Source organism: Acipenser ruthenus, chromosome 1 (assembly GCF_902713425.1).
Source record: "Acipenser ruthenus chromosome 1, fAciRut3.2 maternal haplotype, whole genome shotgun sequence".
Lineage (NCBI taxonomy): Eukaryota > Metazoa > Chordata > Actinopteri > Acipenseriformes > Acipenseridae > Acipenser > Acipenser ruthenus.
This window is the reverse complement of record NC_081189.1, coordinates 47759996-47782460: the sequence shown is the minus strand read 5'-3', so window position 1 is coordinate 47782460 and position 22465 is coordinate 47759996. Positions and strand designations below refer to the sequence as shown.

The 22465-nt window shown below is 38.6% G+C and overlaps 1 protein-coding gene across 4 annotated transcripts in view; it reads right to left on the bottom strand.

Annotated features, from left to right (window-relative positions):
• Positions 1-2149: 2149 nt before the first annotated feature.
• Positions 2150-22465, bottom strand: part of LOC117421398 (bifunctional UDP-N-acetylglucosamine 2-epimerase/N-acetylmannosamine kinase) — a 42304-nt gene continuing 21988 nt past the window's right edge. For all 4 annotated transcript variants that reach the window (XM_059025831.1, XM_059025824.1, XM_034035772.3 and 1 more), the window contains exons 2-12: positions 16580-16785; positions 14050-14504; positions 11927-12079; positions 11326-11538; positions 10485-10572; positions 9973-10183; positions 8911-9040; positions 6183-6404; positions 5443-5625; positions 4463-4579; positions 2150-4158 (exon numbers count right to left, since the gene is read on the bottom strand). In XM_059025831.1, coding sequence (XP_058881814.1) covers positions 3923-4158; positions 4463-4579; positions 5443-5625; positions 6183-6404; positions 8911-9040; positions 9973-10183; positions 10485-10572; positions 11326-11538; positions 11927-12079; positions 14050-14504; positions 16580-16785 — 2214 coding nt within the window. In that variant the 3' untranslated portion in view covers positions 2150-3922. The remainder of the gene's footprint in view (positions 4159-4462; positions 4580-5442; positions 5626-6182; positions 6405-8910; positions 9041-9972; positions 10184-10484; positions 10573-11325; positions 11539-11926; positions 12080-14049; positions 14505-16579; positions 16786-22465) is intronic.

Below are 22465 nucleotides of genomic sequence, written 5' to 3'. Positions count from 1 at the left end.
TTTATTTTTGCAATTCTTAGTCGTCCCGCATGCCTCCCCCCCATGACCATTAGAGGTACCCCTGTTTGAAAACCCCTGCCCTAATCTATTCTGAATAAAGCAAGTAGGAATATACAGTATTAGTATTATTATTATTATTATTATTATTATTATTATTATTATTTATTTCTTAGCAGATGCCCTTATCCAGGGCGACTTACAGTATATACAGTACTTTCTATACAGTATAGAAAGTCTAAATGTTCACCTTTTGTTGCCTTATAGCCTGGAATTAAAATGCTAAAATAGTTTTTTTTCATTTATCTACACATCCTATCCCACAACTTCCAAGTGAAAAAAATATTCTAGAAATTTGTAGAAAATTAATTAAAAATAAAAACTGAAAGCTTGGTTGGATAAGTGTTCACCCCCTTGTAATAGCAATCCTAAATTAGCTCAGGTGTAACCAATCACCTTCAAAATCACACACAAGGTTAAGTGGCCTCCACCTGTGTTAAATTGTAGTGATTCACATGATTTCAGGATAAATTCAGCAGTTCCTGTAGGTTCCCTCTGCTGGGTAGTGCATTTCAAAGCAAAGACTCAACCATGAGCACCAAGGCGCTTTCAAAAGAACTCCAGTATAAAAAAGTATAAAGTATAAAGTATAAAGTATAAAGATGAGTATAAAAAAATATCAAAGGCCTTGAATATCCCTCGGAGTATGGTCAAGACGATTATTAAGAAGTGGAAGGTGTATGGCATCACCAAGACCCTGCCTAGATCAGGCTGTCCCTCCAAACTGGATGACCAAGCAAGAAGGAGACTGATCAGACAGGCTACCAAGAGGCCAATGGCAACTTTGCAAGAGCTACAGGCTTTTATGGCCAAGACTGGTCAAAGTGTGCATGTGACAACAATATCCCAAGCACTCCACAAATCTGGCTTGTATGGTAGGGTGGCAAGAAGGAAGCCATTCTCAAGAAAGCCCACCTTGAATCCCGTTTGAAGTATGCAAAAAACACTCAGGAGATTCTGTAGCCATGTGGCAAAAAGTTTTGTGGTCTGACGAAACTAAAATGGAACTTTTTGGCCTAAATGCAAAGCGTTATGTTTGGCGCAAACCCAACACAGCGCATCACCCAAAGAACACCATCCCTACTGTGAAGCATGGTGGTGGTAGCATCATGTTATGGGGATGTTTCTCATCGGCAGGGACTGGGGCACGTGTCAGGATAGATGGGAAAATGAATGGAGCAAAGTACAGAGAAGTCCTTGAGGAAAACCTGCTGCCCTCTGCAAGAAAGCTGAAATTGGGATGGAAGTTCATCTTTCAGCATGACAACGACCCAAAGTACACAGCCAAAGCTACACTGGAGTGGCTAAGGAACAAAAAGGTAAATGCCCTTGAGTGGCCCAGTCAGAGCACCGACCTAAATCCAATTGAAAATTTGTGGCATGACTTGAAGATTGCTGTCCATCAACGCTCCCCAAGGAACCTGACAGAGCTTCAACAGTTTTGTAAATAAGAATGGTCAAATATTGCCAAATCTAGGTGTGCAAAGTTGGTAGAGACCTATCCCAACAGACTCACAGCTGTAATTGCTGCCAAAGGTGCTTCCACCAAGTATCAACTCTGGGGGGTGGAGACTTATCCAATTATTATCTTTCAGTTTTGTATTTTTAATATATAATTTTTTTCTCAAGAAAAACTTTTTTCCCCTTAACAGTGTGGACTATGGTGTGTAAATAAGTGGAAAAAAATTCTCATTTAAAAGCATGAAACTCTGAGGCACTGACACAACAAAATGTGAAAAAAAGTTCAAGGGGGTGTAGACCTTCTATAGGCACTGTATGCTCCCAAGTGGACTACTGCAGTATTACAGGTTCAAACACTCAATCAGAAAATCTGGAGTTCCCCAGCCCCTGTTATAAACAGGGGAATAAATAACCCTGTTGACCTATTTGAGGCAACAATCAAAACATGAGCTAGTTGTTTAAAATAACGGCAACACAGCTGGATTGTCTATCAATCACTAAAGAGCTTAAAAAAGAATTTGCACAAAAAATATAGTATACCGTACCATAAGTATCCTTACATTTTTAAGTGTATTTGACCAGGTTTGAAGAGTGAGATTTCATAATCTGTAAAAAAAAAATTGAGACCCAATTTCAAACAACTACAATTTAATGTTGAACCAGATTAACAATACCAAATACATTACAAAGCAACACAATGTCATGATCAGCTAGCCATTACTAGGCATTTCAGACACACTTTTTCTACAGGCACAGCTGAACGGATTAATAGTATGACCTTGACCAATTATGTCACTATTCCTAACAAGGTCAATCATTTTATTAATATTGAACCCTTTTTTTTCGTGGATTTTCATCAACTGTGTATTGAGATAAATAGAATAAATTTAAAAACATTAATATTTAATAAATAATGAGAAATGGCAGCTAATTGACAATTTTAAATGACATATTATATAGGAACTCCATTGGTAATGTAGTGTAAAACAGAATTTTGCTATACTGAATTTACATTCAAATTGACTGTTAAAAACAGACATTTAAAAAAACAACACCGTCAAATATTTGTCTACTAGACTAAGATGTTTTGGTAGTTTTACTATGACTTTGTGATTGAGTGTTGCAGAACGCAATGCAGTATGTATCAGGTAGTTTTTTGTTAAGACAAATACAATAACAACTATTAGAAAACGATTCAGTATCATCAGCCAATCAGCTTTCAGCTATCGTGGGCATTAATACAAACAGATGCCCATTGGAATGTCACCGCATCATCTGTGAATCAAATTTAAAATAAATCCGTGCAAATATGTTTTTTTTTTTCATTTTGACTTGCTGTATTTTTAAGTTTTGTTCACTATTGGAGAGCAAATACTAAACAAAAGACACAATTGGTCCAAATTAATTTTATTATCCAATACTTTGCATCGACAAAAGCCACCAATTCTGTACCTGCAACTGCTGAGTCAGCCAATGGAGCTCAGACAGCTTCTTTCAACAACAACAACAAACTGAGACATGGACAGTTCAGTGATATTGCTCCATACAGATATCTGGCACTGTTCAGATAAACTATAAGCAGCTCTTACAAGTACAAAAGTAATTTGTTTAATAAAGTTTTTTTTCTTCTATACTTATGTGTGAGAGATCATTTATGAACATTTTGGGGACTATTTTCCTAAAACATTTCTCAGCGGTAGGGTACCCGACAAATCATTACAAGTTCAAGGTAAATGTAGGTTTTAAAGTGTTTTTTTAAAGAAAATAAATGAGAAAAATAGTTTCTAATAGCGCTAACTGCAGTCACGGACAACTACCACACGGTAGAGCCTGAAATACAAAAAAGACATGTATCTGACCTTTTCACCCAGTGATATGTTTGAATGAAATTAAACAGCACGGATGATATCCAATAACCAAAAACATAAAAATCCTTCATTTTATAACAACATTACGAAAAATAATTTATTCACAAGGTATGTAAACCAATGAGTCATGTTACAGGGTCCACTGTATCACTGTTGTTGCAACGGTATAACAATTATCGTGTTCTCCTATTCTTATCTGTGTGCAAGCTTCCATCCTCCACTGTGTGATGCATCATGCACCACTAAAAACAAAACAGTAAACTTAATTTGTAATATGCCATTAAAAAAATCTGGTGTTCCATGAGATGAAGAATTTTGAAGTTTATTTCATATAATGACCTGAAATATATATATTTTTTTTTAAAAAGTTACCGAACCTTAGCACGATACGACTTGAGTTTTGACTGAACAAAAAGGCTTTCTGTCAATAAAGGCAGTCAGCTGAATGTACATAGTATAGACATATAAAATATTTTTAGAACTGCAATGGAAAATACAAAGTTTGCTTCTGGCTTGAGTAGGTTTTAGCACTGTGTCTAATATAGCCTTCGTGTTGTGTAGTCGAGCACCATGCTGGCAGCCCCTAGGAGGGCGGGCTCCTCCAGTTCTGAAGTGACCACATTGGCTCCCTGGGCGGATGTCAGAGCTCTTTGGCTGACCACATGCTTGACAATGTTCTCGTAGTGCGGGGCTAGCACGCCTGATAGGATCACCAAGGACGGGTTGACAGTGTGTAGGATGTTCACAATCCCTACAGCCAAAGCCGCACCAGCTGCATAAGTAAAACAGGGAAAGTGGTTAAGTGTCTGCAAATCAAAAGTCAATATTATACTGCAAGTCTTGGGTTATTTAAACAAGCCCCACATTTATTCTAAATCTGACCTGGAAGACTGAATAAAAAAGGCTTTCAAAACAGAAATTAAGGTTTAAAATCCCACTCACACCACAGGAAAGAGAAATTTTCATTGTAAAACAACCATAACTTAAAAACACATACATTATGAGATGAAACATAAAAAAACAAATGTTTGATAAATGTGTCAACAGTGATGAATTAATAGAAATGTTTTACACACCTGCTCTTAAGACGTTATCTGCTTTTGAATTGCCCAGCTTGGCTGCCTGAATGAGATGAACAGCACTAACAGGTTCTTCATTCTTCACCAACATTCCTTCAACCAGAAGCATATCCTCTGAGGACAAAAATAAAGACATCCCAGCATTCGCTTTTTTTTTTATTAATTAAAACTTATTTTTAACCACTATTATATACTGTACACTAATGAAAGCCTTTTCCCCTGATCAGTAATTAAGTAGTAGTAAACTTGATAAACAGATGATATAGGAGGCAGGGGATTTATTTGGGCCAGTAAATATATTTCCGAAATAATTACACACATTCAGTTGCTAGACATTGTTTAGCCTCCAGAAGCAGCCTATGGCTATCGCAATATAATTATACTTGTTATCAGTGTTTACTTGGTAACAAGATGTATAGGGGATTATTATCAAAGCATTTTAGTTTGTAATTTACTCCTACATTTAAAAGAATAAAACACCTGTTCATTTTACAAAACTAAATTGAAATTACTTAGGGGCATATTATCAAATCACGCTATGAAGATTGAGTATTTACCCTTAATGTGCCTTCAGAAAACTAGTATTGCTAACCTGTGTTTTCCTAACATGCACTTTTAGATAGCTTATCTTATTCAACCACATTGCCTGAAATAGTTGTTGAGATCCAATAGGAAGAGCAGGAAGAGAAGATTAAAAATACCACAAGAATGGCCAATCTTTTTATTCTTTTTTTTGTTGCTACAAGTAGACTTCTGAGAAATAGTCACCCCCTTCCCCAACACACACACAGTCCAGGAAAGCACCACGGCGAAAACGTTTTAGATTGAGGAAGTAGTATTTGCAAAGAAAACTGGCTTGAAGAACTGGAGATAAAATGTTGATGCTGTCAACACCAAATATCCCCTTGGTTGTTCCTCCAGTAAACATTGACAGGCAGTATTCACACTTGCTGAAAGTACAGAACTCCAGTACTGACCATCATGCAGCTTCTTGGCCTCTCTCTGCAGCGCCATCCCCGACGCATATGCCTCAATGCAGCCTCTGCTCCCGCACAAACACTCGGGTCCATCCAGGGAAACCATGATGTGACCCAGCTCAGCTGCACAGAAAGTGCTGCCATGAATCAGCTCATTGTGGTGGATGATTCCTCCTCCGATGCCTAGGAAAGAATGGACCCGGTTTGTTGTGAGTTTATGCTGTGTGGATGTAAAAGTGTTGAATTGAGGTTGCTTGTTCATATCAGTGCATTTCTCTTTCTAGACAGAATTGGACCCAAAAAAATTGGTCAAAAACTGCATCGCTTTATTGGGTACAATAAAATACATTTTAAAAGCAGTCTGCCTGTGTGGTTTAGTAATTTTGTTTTAAATCTCGCACGTGTGTTACAATCCTCCAGTAGGAATGTAGTGATTTGCTGCCTCTCAGTAGTTGGGGTGGGTTAAAAGTATTCAGAACGAAGGAGGGACATTGCCCAACTGCACTGGGAAAGTTTTTTTTAACTTTTTTTTGTTATTTATAACATTTTTTCACAGGGAAAGGGCTCAAGTCAATGTGAATTGAGTAACCATTTCAAGTGTTTTTACTGTGTTTATTGGATATACACCGATTTCATTTTTTTTGTATCGGGGGGTGGGCGGTTATCGTTTTTCTGGGCTGCATTTAAGATAACAAAATATTCACAATACATCATTTTTGGTAGTATCATTTAAAATCTACCTGTTCCAGTAATAACAGTTACAAAGTTTTCCACTCCTTTCCCGTGTCCAAACTTCTTTTCTGCCAAGGCAGCGCAGTTGCCATCATTGTCCACCCACACAGGCAGGTGGAGGGCATCTGAAATAGGGGTCCTCAGATCGACAGAGTCCCACTCCTGGATGAGCTTTGTAGAGTGGAGTACCACTCCCTCATGTGGGTTCACACGGCCTCCAGTGGAGATACCTGAGCCAAAGAACAGGAAATCCATTCGTCATACTAACAACGAGAAATACTGCTATTCAGTACTAATTTTCCAATCAATTCTGCAGCGAACCACAGTTTATATTCTACATGGGGTAGCCAAATGATAAGCCATCTTGTTTGTACTGTAAACTTTACATTGTGTAATTCAACACAGGCACTGTTTAAAGGTTTTAATGCAATCCTAATCTAGATTTTGTAACTGGTGATCTCTGTCAATCAGACTAGTGCCCCAAAACATTTCGCTATAGCATTTTTGTCATAGATACAGTATTTGCAGGAATATTTGTGTTTTCTTTTACATAACTGCTATAATTGGAATCATAATGCAATGTCATTGCAAAACATGCATTTACTCACTTCACTGAATTCTAAACCCAACCAATGGTAGTCCCTTTACAGTAACATTCCAAAATCAATTGACTTTTGTATGTTTTTGTGCATCTGTTCTGGACTGTTTGCAACCTGTTTTCATCAAACATCCATTTCATCGCTCTCAATGTTTTTCATCTCCTGAAGACCTCTACATCATCGTTCACATTCATCCCAAGTAATTAACTGGACTTCCATACCGGTTTGGTGAGCTCTTTCCGTTGACTTTGTCATCGTTGTTTTTTTTCTTTTGTTACTTTTTGGGACTTCATTACTATTTTGTTGATTTATATTTTGTGTTGCATTGTTTATTCATTTTGTATATTAATCAGCCTCTGTGTCAGTAATTGTTAAATTGTTGTGGTTATATTCTTAAGCTCTGCTGTGTATCTTCATTTATAATCTGTTTTCCTGGGTTTGTTTACACTATATTCTCTTCCTTGTCACTCTGTCCCTAATTGAGTTGTTTTCTTCTGTAATTGTTTAGTCTTATTCTTTTTGTCAAGCTTTGTGTTCCTTGGAATAAACCAGTGTTGTGTAGTTAAATTGACGCATTGTGACGACCCTGTTTTACTGTCAGTCACCCTTACTGACTTATTTAGTTTTAATTATTTGTCCAGTAGTATCTCCTAAGGGAGGACAGTACAGTTGCCTATCAACTGTGTAGGGTGACCGTTACAGTGGAGCACCGTCTCCAGGCAGAGGGCAACGAGGCACCTCGTGCACTGAGCGCCCAAGGGCGCTATGAACACAGAGGTACTAGACACCTGCCTACCGAGTACCGTGTGCACAGAGTACCGTAAGCACTATGTGCACCGTGCACCATGCGTACCGAGCGCTGTGCGCATCGCGTACTGTGCAGCACCGTGCGTTCGTGCACTAGCGCTGTAGGAGTGGGTACGAAGCACCGTGTGCACCGACAGCACTATGTGCACCGTGTACCGTGCGGTGACTGTGCACTGACGCTGTAGCTATGGGCACTGTGTGCTGTGTATGCACTGAGCACTTGTGCACTGAGATACCTAAGTACCAAGGGCTATGCGTGTACCATGGTACCGAAGCACCAGGGGGGGGGTGGGGTGGGGTGGGGTGGGGTGGGGGCGCTATGCAATTGTGCCTACCATAACCGCGCGGTCACAAACCTGGTCAGTGCGTAGTGTGCACCAGGGGGACACAAGGGCCGAAGCCGCGGTGGGAGAGTTGAAGCAGACAGCAAAACCACGGTAGAAAGATAGTATATGGGAGAGCACACTGTTTGTTTACAAGGCCCGACTCACCAAGGTGGGCAGGCCTACGCAGCTGGCGAGGTGTACTCGACAGTGGGGATGTGGCAAGGCCTAATCCCGTGGAGGACAGCACGGTTGGAAGAGTCACTCAACAGCAGGGATATGGCAAGGCCTAGCCCCATGGACGAACTGTGTACTCTCAAGAACGAAACAGACAACCACTTACGAGTGACTGCACAGGAAGTCGCTCACACATGACAGACAGATAAAGAGCAGCCTACCATGCAAGCGAGGAGGCCGCTGAAAGACAGAAAGGTGAAAGGCTCGGTCTTTTCAAAGTCGTTGATTCCGGGAAAGCGGCGAGCTAGCTTTCAGCACGAATGCAAGGGAAATACAAATTGACTCGAGAAGCTCTTTTCGCTCTGCTAGACATAGAGGTCTTACCGTACCCTCTTGAGGAAGCCATTTCTCTTTTTCCTTCTCAGGATGACAGTTTTACTCCCTCAGTGCGTGGGACCGAGTGCGTCATCTCAGGAAGGAGGCTATCGGCAGCTCTGGTATAGAGAACTCAGCGATACCTACCCAATGGGCAGGCATATCCCATACATAATGTCATTGGTGGTCGTCTTCGAACTGATAGGGAATTATAAACCCATTTCCTTTCAGGTAATTGTGTTTTTTTTACATTTTAGAAATGTAAAAAATGTCTATGCTTCTAAATCCATATTTTCTAAATCTTCATTATTAAATTGTTCTGGAAGCAACATGATTACCGGTTCAATTTTTCAAATTGCATAATTCTCCAATACAGTCCATGGTCACTGCTTTTGAATGATGTTTGTGTGTTCTGTTGCTTTGAGGGTAAAGGAAAAAGCAGTGTTCCAGCTCACCAACTCCAAGAATCCTGCAGTTAAAGCGCACTGCTTCAGTAGCAGCCTCTACACACATCTTCAGAATCAGATCAATTCTTTCTTCATAAGTGTTTGGGTTGGACTGGCTGTATTTCTTCAGTATCTCCCCCTGTAAAGGAAAAAAAAGTAGAGCAGGCTACACTGTCACTGACAACAATAAAAATAAAATTAAATTAAAAAAAAAACACAAAAAAAGTGATCATTCCACCTGCTTTGTGGGACAAGTTGAACTCACTTATTTAAATGGATGGGTTCAAGATCTGCAGGCAAAAAGCTTGTAAAATAGTTAGGTAAGATATAGAAATGGGAATCTTGAAGTTTCTGAAATCCACTGGTAACAACTAGAATGGTCCAATTGTTTTTTTGTTTTTTTTAATGGGAAGGATAAACCAGGAAGCCCAACCATTTTGTCAGGCATAGGACATTTCCTATCTTGGTTGGCACGGATACATGAATTCATCATAGAAGACATAACAACACTTTAGCCCTTGAAAATGCACGGTCCCGGCCAAACTTATCAGTCACTCACTGTAAATTACTTCTTACAATACCAATTCACTGAACACACATTTCTTAGGAAGAAAAATTTGAATAAAACAAAATTGCCATAGTTTGAACAACTGAGTGTAAAGGGTATTGGGAAATGAACAGCAAAATTGTGGATGCAAGTCGTCAGCATTTCCGATTTGCTCAATACCCTGATGTTGTGGACACCTTAGTTTTTGTGGTTTAAAAATGCCCGTCATCAGAATTAAACATGCAAATTTCAAGCGGCAATGTATACTTTTAAAAAGTTCACTTACAACCGTATTTTCAATAAAATGCATGGCACTTTTAAATGTATAATGCTTTTCATTGTACTGTAACTGAAATTTGATTCCAGTGTTACTGTAACTTCAACAAAAACTGACAGTACGGATTTGGCTTAGACTCCTGATAATAATAATAATAATTACTGATAAGACACATTTGTTTGCTGGTCCTTTGAAATTCATATTAATGAGAAGTATTCTCTTTGTCTAGAATGTGTATTCTCTCTACCTTCATGCTGATGATTGCCACTCGGAGGTTGGTCCCTCCCAGGTCCACAGCCAGTGCGCTCTGTGTCTCCAAGACGTAGTCGATGTCCTGAGAAAAGCATTCCTTCACAGGTGGGAAACGGAACTTCTTCTGCATTGGCTCGTCCAGATCAATAGATTTGAGGAACTTCAAGATTCGGGGGACAGCATTCCCATCTCCGTATATCTTTGAACTGTGGGACAAAGGGAGAAAGCATCAGCTATTCATTTGATGCCTTACTGATCAATTTGGGGAAATGTGAGAACAATTCTCTGAATTACACCAACACGGACAAATCTTTTTTTTTTTTTACGATAGTTTTTTTTAGGAGCTACCACATTTAACTATTATACTAAAACATCATGTTTCAGGTGTAGAAATTACAGGATATATGCTCAAATAGGCCATCAACAGTTAAGGCCAGTTTCATGAATATCAAACTGTATTTTATTTAAAACAAACCTGACATTATTTACCATTTTGAGGACACTCACCAGGGGTACCGTTTACCAAACTGAAGCTCCAGTGCATGAAATATTTTATTCTGGGTATCTGCATCCCGTACGTGGAGAACATTTTCACCTAAACAGCAACACAAAAATGTGAGATGGCTCGATAACGTAGAAAACAAAGACTGTTATTACCACATTACACATCTAAAAATCTACTACATGCTGGGTGTGCATAATAAAATAAATAGGTTTTAATGGAATAGAGCAGGGGTGCCCAATCCTGGTCCTGGAGGGCCGGTGTCCTCCTGGCGTTTGTTCCAACTGCCCCCTAAATTACTTAATTGGACCAATCAAGCACTTATTAAAAGCTTAATTGGTCCAATTAAGCAATTTAGTGTACAGTTGGAACAAAAACCAGGAGGGACACCGGCCATCCAGGACCAGGATTGGGCACCCCTGGAGTAGAGGAACCAGCAGCAGTTTATTTTATATTTTATTATCTACATTGTTGAAATGTTTCCATATCCTGAATTTAAAGTAACAAAAAACAAACAAGCAAAACCAGAAAAAGATTTTCATCACAACGAAAGGGAGATAGACTAAAGTAATTATGCTAATGAGTCACAATAATGTACTTCAGAGGCACTGTACCCGTCTCTCTATCAGAGGCACTGTACCCGTCTCTCTACCAGAGGCACTGTACCCGTCTCTCTACCAGAGGCACTGTACCCGTCTCTCTATCAGAGGCACTGTACCCGTCTCTATCAGAGGCACTGTACCCGTCTCTCTACCAGAGGCACTATACCCGTCTCTCTACCAGAGGCACTCTACCCATCTCTCTACCAGAGGCACTGTACCCGTCTCTCTATCAGAGGCACTGTACCTGTCTCTCTACCAGTCTGCCGAGTTCCGAGGTTGATGACAGGGGTCCCGAAGGCCCCGGCTTCCCGAACTCCACAGCTGCTGTTGCCGATCATGCAGCCTGCGTGTGCCACCATCTGAATGAACTGTTCGAAGGGCACGTGTTTTACTGCCCGGAAATTGGGGTGGTGCTCAATGCCTTTCTTCCTCATCACTCTTACCATCTCCTTACTGCCTGTAAATCAGTTGTTAGGATGGTAATACAATAGTATAGTTTATATAGGCATCAGAAAGAAAACAATGGGTATGCACATTTAAAAAAAAAAATCCATAAAGTTATAACAAACGGAAATAAATAGTGTCAAAGCAGTCAAAGGCAGGGCTCCAGAGGTTAAAGGTTGGTGAAATACCCACTATATCACCTAACCTGATAGAAAGAGACTGCAGTATGCTTGATAATGTTAAGTATGTATTAGGCATCCTGTGCTCATCTTTCCCACTTTTTAATGATAACCATTTGTAATAAAGTTAACATTAAATAGCTGATGCTACATTTACAGTAGACATTTCCACTATTAAAATATTCCATACCTATATACCTTGAATCAGTCCCTGTCCCTTACCTGCATCAATATTGGGGAAGAGAATCAGTATTGTTTTATTGAAGGAGATGAGGGCATCCAGTGTCAGCTCAAACATCTTAATGGAATGTTTAATGTTGGTTGTGACTGGGTGCTGTAGAGCCACTATGTAGTCTCCTGCATTCACCCCTTCTCCTATTTTAAGATAATGAAAGTATTAAAACAAAGAGGGTAACATGTTGACAAACATTGCTTTTTATAATATAATGCATTTTTATATTTTGGCATGGCTTACTTTACATGTGGGTTTACTCTTACTCGAGACATTTCCTGGGAATGCCCCTCCCCAACGTTATGCAAATGATTGAGGAAGGGGTTGGGGTTGATATTTAAATTAGCCATGCATAAGGCCCAGTTCAATTCTCATGCAGTTTAGCAGGAAACTCCCAAAAATATTGTTTCCAAGTGTAGAGAAGGTTCCATGAGAGACTCTCCCGAGGAAATCCATGTGACATCGTGTTTGACGTAAATGGTTATAAAGCTCTGGATTTGCTGATGGATGTGCTTGCTTTTTTAATACTTTGTTTTAGTGTTTTCACCAGCACTGCTTTTCACACATCATCCGAGGGGTGGGGTTATTTCTTTATTATAATATACTGGGTCAAATCCGAGTGGTGGCTGAACAGGCGTTTGGGCTATTGGGAGGTGGTGGATACTGAAGTGTACTGAAGTTAACCATAAGTTTGCTCTCCAAATTATTACTGCCTGCTGTATCCTGCACAATCTGTGTCAGGACCGTAAGGAGGTGTTCAGGTGGCTGCTGACTGTGTGCGAAGCAGAGGAACAGTTACCTCAGCCTCCAGCAAGAATTGCACAACAGCGATATGAAGAGGGTCCTGCTATTAGAGATGCACTGTTATCTTTATTTTTGTAACCTGACGGTGTAATTTTATTTTGTATCACATTTTTGTTTCATTAGCTTATTTTGTATCTCTTTATACCAAATATAGCATCCTCATTTGTGCTGTATTTGTATGACTGCTTCTGCTAAATAGTGTTGGAATACTGAGTAGTATTGTTGATTCCCAAGAAATAAGTCTCAAATTCGAAACCACATTTTATTTTGGGAGTGGGTTAAACAATGTTCGTGTTGTGCATTGTATCAAGCTGCCTCATCATAGCCTCTTCCCTTATTATTGATCTTAACAACCAAGTCTCTTCAATAGCTCCAACGGACATAAGTGGAGGGTGGACACAGGTTTTGCTCAGACATAACTAGGAGAAATTGCATGGGAGTATAGTTATACACATTTAAACATAGTACTCAGTAGTACTTTACAATAGTCGTTTTGACAGCTATTTGCACGTGTATTCTGGAGTACTGTACAGCAGCTGTAACCACCTGAATTCACAAGCCCATGATGCAGTTTATCAAACATTTTTAGCAATAGTTTTGAACAGAAACTTGATGAATACAATCTGTATGATACTTTAAAAACACATTTAGATCCATGCATGATTAGCATAGTTTTAGGGAAGGTGGAGAAAAAAGTGGGGTTATCTGTAACATCAATCTGATAAAGGAAATACTGCAAACAAAAAATGAACTTCCCTGCTGCCATCTTTGGACCATGGTAACTTACGTATCCCCATGTGACTTTTATAGAGGCTTTAGGAAAGGACTTGAACGAGCTAATTAACATTTTCATGAGAAACTCGTGTTTCCATGTGTAAGTGGGCGTTGATTTCACAAGCATTTGCTCGATTCTCACGGGTAAATGAGACTTTCCCGTTAAAATACTGTGGCTGTTTTTTGGGGCACTTGCACAAGTTTTTCTTCCCAACATGCACGCGCATGGCCAATTCACGTGAAAAAACACACACATGTGAACTGGCCCAATTTTGTGGATAAAAATAGCAAAGTATTTTTTGTATGGAGAAAAACTACTCTATTTACTTAACTGAACCCGCTTCCTTTCACCAAACTCAAAAATACCATACTGCATCTGACAAATGGCTTGAGGCTGGAGTGTAAACAAAATATTGAGTTGCAGTGTTTTGCTTTATATTTGATACACCAATGGACATTATAGGGTTAAAAATATAATTGTTAGTTCCAGACGCAGATAGCTGGCTATCATTTCCCTCTATATTTTTAGACCCACCTAACCAATTTTTCAGAACGCTCATATAATCCTCCTTGTTCATGGCTGAAAGCAGCTTGTCGTATGAGGGGCAGCCAGCCAGCAGGATGCGGTCGTTGTCCTCACACATGGCTATGAGGTGCTGCTCTGCGCTGCGGGTGCAGCACACATGGTAGTGTGCAAGCTTGGTGATGGCGTGGCGGATGGAGTCATCGATGGTGCCGCTCACCTCCCCACCCTCCACATGCAGAATGCGGATATTCATGAGCGCAGCGGAGGTGGCCAGGGCTAGGGCATCGAAGCGATCTCCATGCACAATCATCACGTCGGGCCGGAGCCGGTTAAGCACGTCAGGCAACTTGACCAGTGCCAGCCCCACCGACTCCACCATGGCTGACTCGTCCTCCCCCCTCACGATGGTGTGGAGCTTGGTGTGGATGTCAAAGTCGTCTTGCTCTATCATGCGGTACGTGTTGCTGAGAGACAAGAGCGAGGAAGAAAAATTAAGTAATTCAACCAGATTCATTAGAATGGTCTACTGTGTCTTTGGGACTGCAGGGAATTTAGACTAATTTGCCCCTTTTTGCACACAATGCTATACATTGTGTGACTGTAGTACTTTAGAACAGTGAAGGAAATGGCTTTGGCTAGTTGGGAACCATGAGAACACTCGAACACTCTGTCATAGTTCTGTGAGTCAAGCATTGAACACTCGGTGGGGGTGGGGGGGGAGCAATATGTTTGAGCCATTTCTTTTTACCTGTCTAAGAAAATTAAGTTTAATTTGCACTCACCACTGTTGCCATGCTCAGACGTGCTCCTGTTGAGCACTTTGCTTGTGAGCTTTTAATATTCAGTACTGGGAGCAGACGTGTTATTAATTAGAAACCTGTGCCGAGAATTGGAAATTACATGCAATACTGATGGAACATCTCCCTCAACCTGCTCAGAGAATGCTTTATTAAACTATTATCATATCATATCAAGACCTGAATGAACCTGGCTGTGATAGCTTTTTTTAACCCACTGGGAATACAAATGAATATCAAACTATATATTAATGAAAACCGACTCTGGAAAAACATTCTTTCTCAACAAGAATGACTTGTTTAAACAACTTTCATTATTTTGCTTTATACTTCGGTTTGACTAACTTGGATTCAGTTTCATCCTTTAAAATTCTTCTATTAGATAATTGCTACACATGAAGTTAATTTATATTGTGGTAACAGGATCAACAGGTTTCACCAGAGTGAAAATAAATAATGAAAAACTAAATAAGCAAAATGACACAGGACTTGAAAAAAATGTGTTACACTGATAAGAGGTAGGCTATGACACACTGTTCTATTGACACCAAGTTCTTACCTTGGCTGATTTAACATTAATTTGGGCACTTTTCCAATAAGGAAATGTCACCAGACACTTAGCGCATTGCCCTTCATGCTATCATGAAATATGAATTATGAATATTATTTTAAACAGTCATGAATCAAAAGATTACAGCTGTACAATGGTTCCGGTGGAGTATTGCCATTCTGACATTTTCAGAATAGAAACACTTGGTTATTTCTTGGCAGTTAGATTTGTAATAGTGTTAACTGTACATCATAAGGTAATAATTCATAGTGCTGCTGCATTCTATATGACCCGCTCCCAGTGTTTTATTTATTTTATTAGCTTATGGACAGCATGGGCACTCTGAGTGATTTGGAGGATCTTTTCTCTTGCTATCAGAGCCCTTGCACTTTAGGCTAACAAGCAGTATATTGTTTCTAAGATGGGGAACCATTCGAGTACGACGGTTATTTACAGATACAATTGTAATTTTGACATTAATACCTTAAACAATGAAGTGCATTTGAATGTAATTAAACATGTTACAGAAACCAGAAAGCTATCTGAGTCTATGATTTTCATTATATTTCTAACTTAACCGGAAATCATATGTATCAAAGCATTTGAAATGTTTATAGATCGGTACATAAATGACCTCTTAAGTAAATTTATAAATACTAAAATATATTTTATAAATTCAATAGCAAAGTTTTGACAAACGATTGTTCAATGTCATCAATCAAAAACAAAAAGAAAACAAATTGTTAATAAAAGTCAGGAGGTTCGTTTTACAGCTTCTGCATGCACCTTAGTTGTTACTTGCTAGTTCTGTAACACTAGCTGTTTGTTTTTTATTTTACAGAAAAATGATGCAAACTTAACATTGGGGTCAATGTTTGTGAATATGGTCCACATGTATTGGTATTCCAGAGTGTCTTAACCATCTTCTCAGAAACACATTTTTGGGGTTAAATGAGGAACAAATATCTCACAGTTTTTCTCCATTATTAGTTAATTCAAATATTTGGGATACTACTGAACTTGTGGATCAGGATGCTCATTAATCTTTTGTCTTCTTGCATTTGTTCACGTCTAAGTACTTTGTCCAGGGTACTGTGCATACTAGTTTATCACCACAGCCACTTTAGTATTTCGACATTTAGCACTATTGAGTGTTTAATAGTTATGGATAATTAACTAAAACATAGCATACCCATAATCATCAATCAGATGGGAACCCAAAACTACCACCTCCAGGTCGAAGTTCTCTGGATCGGCCTTGATCCCGAACATGATCGGAGCGAGCTTGGAGTAATCGGCACGGTTGCATGTGGCAACACAGACGCAGAGTTTCTTTTTCCTGTAGCTTTTTTCCATGATGACTTTCTTCTGTTTCTGGATGTTCATGTAGTAAAGTTCCTACAACACAAAAGAAAGGGGGACAAATTCAAACCTAACCTGAGTCTTCCCCTATAGAAGTGGGTACAGATACATAAATGTGCAGTAGGCTTAGAGAAAGTTAAGGGCCAACCTTCAACAACTGTCTAGAACTGTCTTATCTTAACTGTAAATATCAAACTATTTCTTCTATTCCTTCATCCATCAACCTTTCTCAAAATTAGATCCTGATTCACGCAAGTTTCTCAAAAGTGACAAATTATTTTGTTTCATTATTTTAACTTTGAGTTGGTTTCATCCTTTAAAATTCCTACTACACATTAAGTTAATTTATAGTGTGGTGGAGGATCAATGGGCTTCACTAGAGTGAAAATACAGACTTATTGAACAACACTAACCAGGTGTTAACCATGGTTACCATGCAGTCATAGTACTGAAATAGTAAACACTTAAGTAGCCATTCCCCCGCTTACGACAACACACAAGTTGGCTGACTTTTGGACTCAATACATTACCTCTCAGTAACAGCAATTTGAGCAATTTTCAAAGCAGTAAACACTTCCTGTAAACCTTGCCTATCATGCAAATAAATTGTGTACCAAAATGTAAGGGTACTTACAAAACTGTTTCTGTATTGGAGGAACCGTTGCATGACAACAAAACAAACAAAAAAAACATTTGAAATGTTTTAAACAAAAAGCTAATCGCATGTACTTAAGAAAGGTAATCCAGAACTGTGCCACACACTTTATTACATTGATAAAATCAGCAAATGTAGAAAAGAATTTTCTGGGAGAGTATTCGGTTCCAGATTTTCTACTACTTTGTTTCTGCATCAGTTTGTTTCCTGATTTGGTTGGCAGCACTCAGAAGTTTATTTATGACAGTTGACTCAAGGCACTGATTGTATTAGAACAGGATGTGCAAATAAGGAAGTTGTAGTTGGCAAAGCAACAATGGCTATAAATTTACCTTTTTTTCTTTCTTGGAACTGGCGCAGAGAATTTACTGATAATGGGTGCTGTTGACTTATTGTACAAGGTCATGTATGTTTCTCCACCACATACGTTTCTCCTAGAAGCAGTCTTGTGTGTATTCTTTTATGAGAAGAAATGCAGCATTGAAAAGAGTGCCATGCATGATCAACATTATTTTTTTTACAAATCGCTATAAAAAATAACATAAAAAATGCCGGGGTTTGTCAGATACAAAGCGCTGTGAGCTATTCATACAGCCATGGCAGCCTAATGAGACATATGAATTCCCAAAGCGGAAGACATCAAACAAAGTTGGATCACTTAGGAGGGATTGGCTCACAATTTTTCACACAGTTTTCTTGGTTGCTTTATTCAGCAGTTGATGATGGAGCATATTGTGTGCCTTTTGGTAGAAAAAATAATAATAATAAATTCAGGAAACTGGCTTTCGTTCCACCTGAGCTCTCAATTACTTAATTGGTCTAATTATTTGATTAACTCGACACATTTAACAATTCTCTCCAGCCCTCAAAATGTTTCATAGGTAGTGTACCTTGAATCAAGTGCATTTTTAAAACCATGAACTGTAAAAGACCTTGAAAAATATTAAATACGTCAAATTCGACAAATAATTAGATCAATTATGTTAATTGAGAGATTAAGTTGGAATGAAAACCAGAAGACCCTGAGGCCCTCAAGGACTGGAGTTCGACACCCCTGCACTACTCCTTTAAAATCCTGGGGTTCCACAAAGCAGCAACAATATTTGGCAATGATTTTGTATCTGTGATGCAACAACCTAAAACACCTGTACATCAGCAGTTTAAAGAGTAAGTAGCAGGGTTCTGAAAAAATAGTGTTACACCTCCCCCACCTGGTGCTGCAATGTTTAACACTAGAAGGACCGGAGATATACTCATACTTAGAAGCCCCGTAGCAGTCTTTCTGACGGCTGTATTCAAAACACTGTAAATAGTATAACGAAAGGAGAAACAGTTGGATGTAATCGTTTTATTTTTTATTTTTATTGAGTACGTTATATAAACATCTGAAAAAATGAAGCATATATATTTATAATGAAAACGAAGCATATATATTTAAAAAGCCAACTATATTATAAATGCATGAATGCGTTTGATTCATGACAAAAACAAAAAAAAGTTTATGAATTTACAAGCCAGTTTGCAAAAGAAAAAAACAAACACACACACAAACGACCATTTATTTTACAAATAAAAAAAAATGTAAGTAAATAAACATCTGAACAGACATCGGTTTACAACATACATATAAAACAATAACAATACATTTTTTACTTTTCAACAGCAATCAGTTTATTATCAGATGAGCAAAAGCAACTGAGCAACGTAGATAAATAAACTTAGAAGAAAATGTTTTACAGAAGCGCACAGCACAAGAAGTTATAAAAAAAAGTCTAATTTATTTTTCTTTTTTTCGACAAAATGGTATTCTTTTACCTTGAGTCTAAGGCTGTTCACAGTCAACACAGATAATGTGCTTCTCCACGTCGCCTTTCTGCACAGGGAACAGCTGTTCAAAGTTTTATTTTTATTGCACTTGCCAACCTGGCATTGGCATCTCCTGCGGCTCTCAGCGGGGTTATTATTTATTTATTTAGCAGAAGCCTTTATCCAAGGCGACTTACAGAGACTAGGGTGTGTGAACTATGCATCAGCTGCAGAGTCACTTACAATTACATCTCACCCGAAAGACGGAGCACAAGGAGGTTAAGTGACTTGCTCAGGGTCAGTGGCTGAGGTGGGATTTGAACCGGGGACCTTCTGGTTACAAGCCCATTTCTTTAACCACTGGACCACACAGCCTCCTCCAGCTTCAGCTGTGGGTACACGCTTGGCAGTTTCTCTCTGTTCCAAATGCTTTTTGTGAAGTTCCTGTGCTAACTGCGAAATATATTCTCTCCTTGTTATGGGGATGCTTCTCTTCAGCAGGGACTGGGAAGCTTGTCAGGATAGAGGGGAGAATGGATGGTGCAAAGTACAGGCGAACCCTTGAGGAAAACCTGTTTGAGTCAGCCAAGACTCAAACTGGGGAGAAAATTCACATTTCAGCAGGACAATGGCCCGAAGCACAAAGCCAAAGCCACACAGGAGTGGTAGAACAAGAAGAGAATTAATGTTCTTGAGTGGCACAGTCAAAGTCCTGACTTGAATCCAATCAAAAATGTATGGCGAGCCTTAAAGATTGCAGTCCATTGACGATCCCCAACAAACTTATCAGAACTGGAGCAATTTTCTGGTGAAGAATGGGCAAAAATGTTACCATCCTACTGTGCAAGCTAGTACAGACCTATCCAAAAAGACCCATAGCAGTAATTGCTGCAAAAGGTGCTTCTACTACTAGTACTGACTTAAGGGGCTGAACACTTATGCAACCAGTACATTTCATTTTGTACATTTTCTTTGCAAGTTTTGCTGACAGGCTCCGACTGTCCCGCCCGTACGGTTCATCACAATCCCTACAATACATTAATAACTACTATTGCTCTATAATTAAGTGAAATAATGTTTTTTTATGTGTACTTTTAGACAACTGTATTAAAAAATGTTCAGTCATGATTAGCTACCGTGCAACCGAGAACTGAGCTAAATACAAGCTAATTTTTTTAAAGACGTAAATTTGCAACTTTTTAAAATGAAACAGTTGTTATTAATTGACAGACATACAATGTATTTTTTTTTTTAATACGACACTTTTTAAAAATTAAGGCATAAACAATGGATCATAAATATAAGCCTAATTAATAGTAGGCCTAAGCCTAATAATTGTAGTGATTGAAATATTAAGGATGATAATAATCAATTAAAAATATACCTAATTAAACTAATAAATATACCTAATTAACCCGCTATCAAAAAGGTTGAAGAACTGAGTTGCCACCAATCTCGTTCACTCTCGATAGCTGCCTATCCAATCCCTGACAACCAAGCCAAAGATCAAACCATGTTCCCGCCGTCTGCTCATGAATATTCATGAGAGCCGGCAATTTCGGACAGCACTTCGGCGAAAAGAGCCCTTGTCAGGCCAAGTGAAAACATTGATCGTAGAAATAATAATACGTATGTGTTAAGGAGGGGGTGTCTAAAATATGCAATCGTTTTCAAAAGAGAAACCTTTAAATAGGAAATGAAGCAGACTTTACATTATAGAGATAAGAGAAAAGTCACCACCGGAACTCTTTGGATTCCCATGATGCATCGCATCGGCAGGGATGGAAAAAAAGGGTGAGTTGACTGTCTTGTGTATATAGAAGATCTTTGCTGAGACTGAGATTGTCCATCTGTTGGGCGACTTTGTGCCATATTCCTGCTTTGAAAATTCCACCTATACATTTCACCAACATGCAGCCACTCCTTCCCTTCTATCAGCAATGCAAGGTGCTGGATGCATGCGCTGCATTGTTCCCCCAATCAACAGCCTGTCCTGTGACCTCTGTGATGTATTTTTGACAGTGATTTCACGCTCTATCCAACTCGTAATTTTGTGAGTTGTACTCCTAACTTTGAGTCGTACTCGTATTTTAGATTTGTACGAGTAATTCTCTCATTTGTACATTTTTGAGTTGTATTTGTATTTTTGATTTGTACCTGTAATTACAAGTACAAATTTTTCATTTAAATACGATGTTTCTGCGATGCAAATGTTAGATATTTTGTTGATGAATAAAACTTTTCAATTGTATCCGATAGTATGTCTTTAATTTTCGTAACAAAGCAGTTTAAAAATGTTTGGGTCACAGTGACCCACGTGGTGGTTCTAGGTAGTTTGAAAATCTGGCGGTTCTAGTGTTAAATTAAATAAACACACAAACTACTTTTATATGAAGATATACAAACACTGGAAATCATATTCTTTAGCTATACAAAACCTATACTGCACTCGGACAAACAAAGAAAGAAGATATTAGATACAACAGACATTTTAATGTAAAATAAATGATAAATAGAATGAGATATCATATAAAGTGACTGAAGTATTGTACTTTGTTACTTACGGGAGACAAAAAATATAGATTAAATGTCTGCACATTGTATTTCAACCGTGGGTATATTTAAGAACATATATTTTAGCAGGCCCACCCAGATTATGCTCCTATGGCCAGTCTTCGTGGGGCATTTGTCATGTGATTAGTTATGTCAGCGGTGATGTCATTGCTGATGCCATATGTGATGTCATACATACGCATAATGGTGCTATCTCCTCACTTTTGAGGGTTTTGCTTGAATAACTTTAACGTTACTTTAACACAGTTTTTGCAATCAATATATATGATTATTAATATTCCGGTTTATCCACTTCGCACTGTAAAAAAAAACAAAAAAACAACCACCTTACAGCTGGCAACCGACAGAGATTATAGAGAAAAATAACCCGTGTTTTAATGTTTAGCATCTTATGAATCAAATACTTTTTAAATAAGCTACATATTTCCGTATTGTCATTTTATTACTTTTAAAAAACACTCTATGTCTCAGTAATTAGAGTATCTTTGTGCCTTGTCTGCAAAATAATGCATTTATTGTAGATATTATGAATAGAATGTATAGAAATGATGCAAACAATGTTGTTGTTATTTTGCAAGATTTGATGCTTCTTAAGATTCAGGGGCCTTAATTGTAGGAGTACTTCTGGTGGTACAGTACCAAGCATGTGAGGAGCCATAAGGTACATCTTTCTTTGTAACT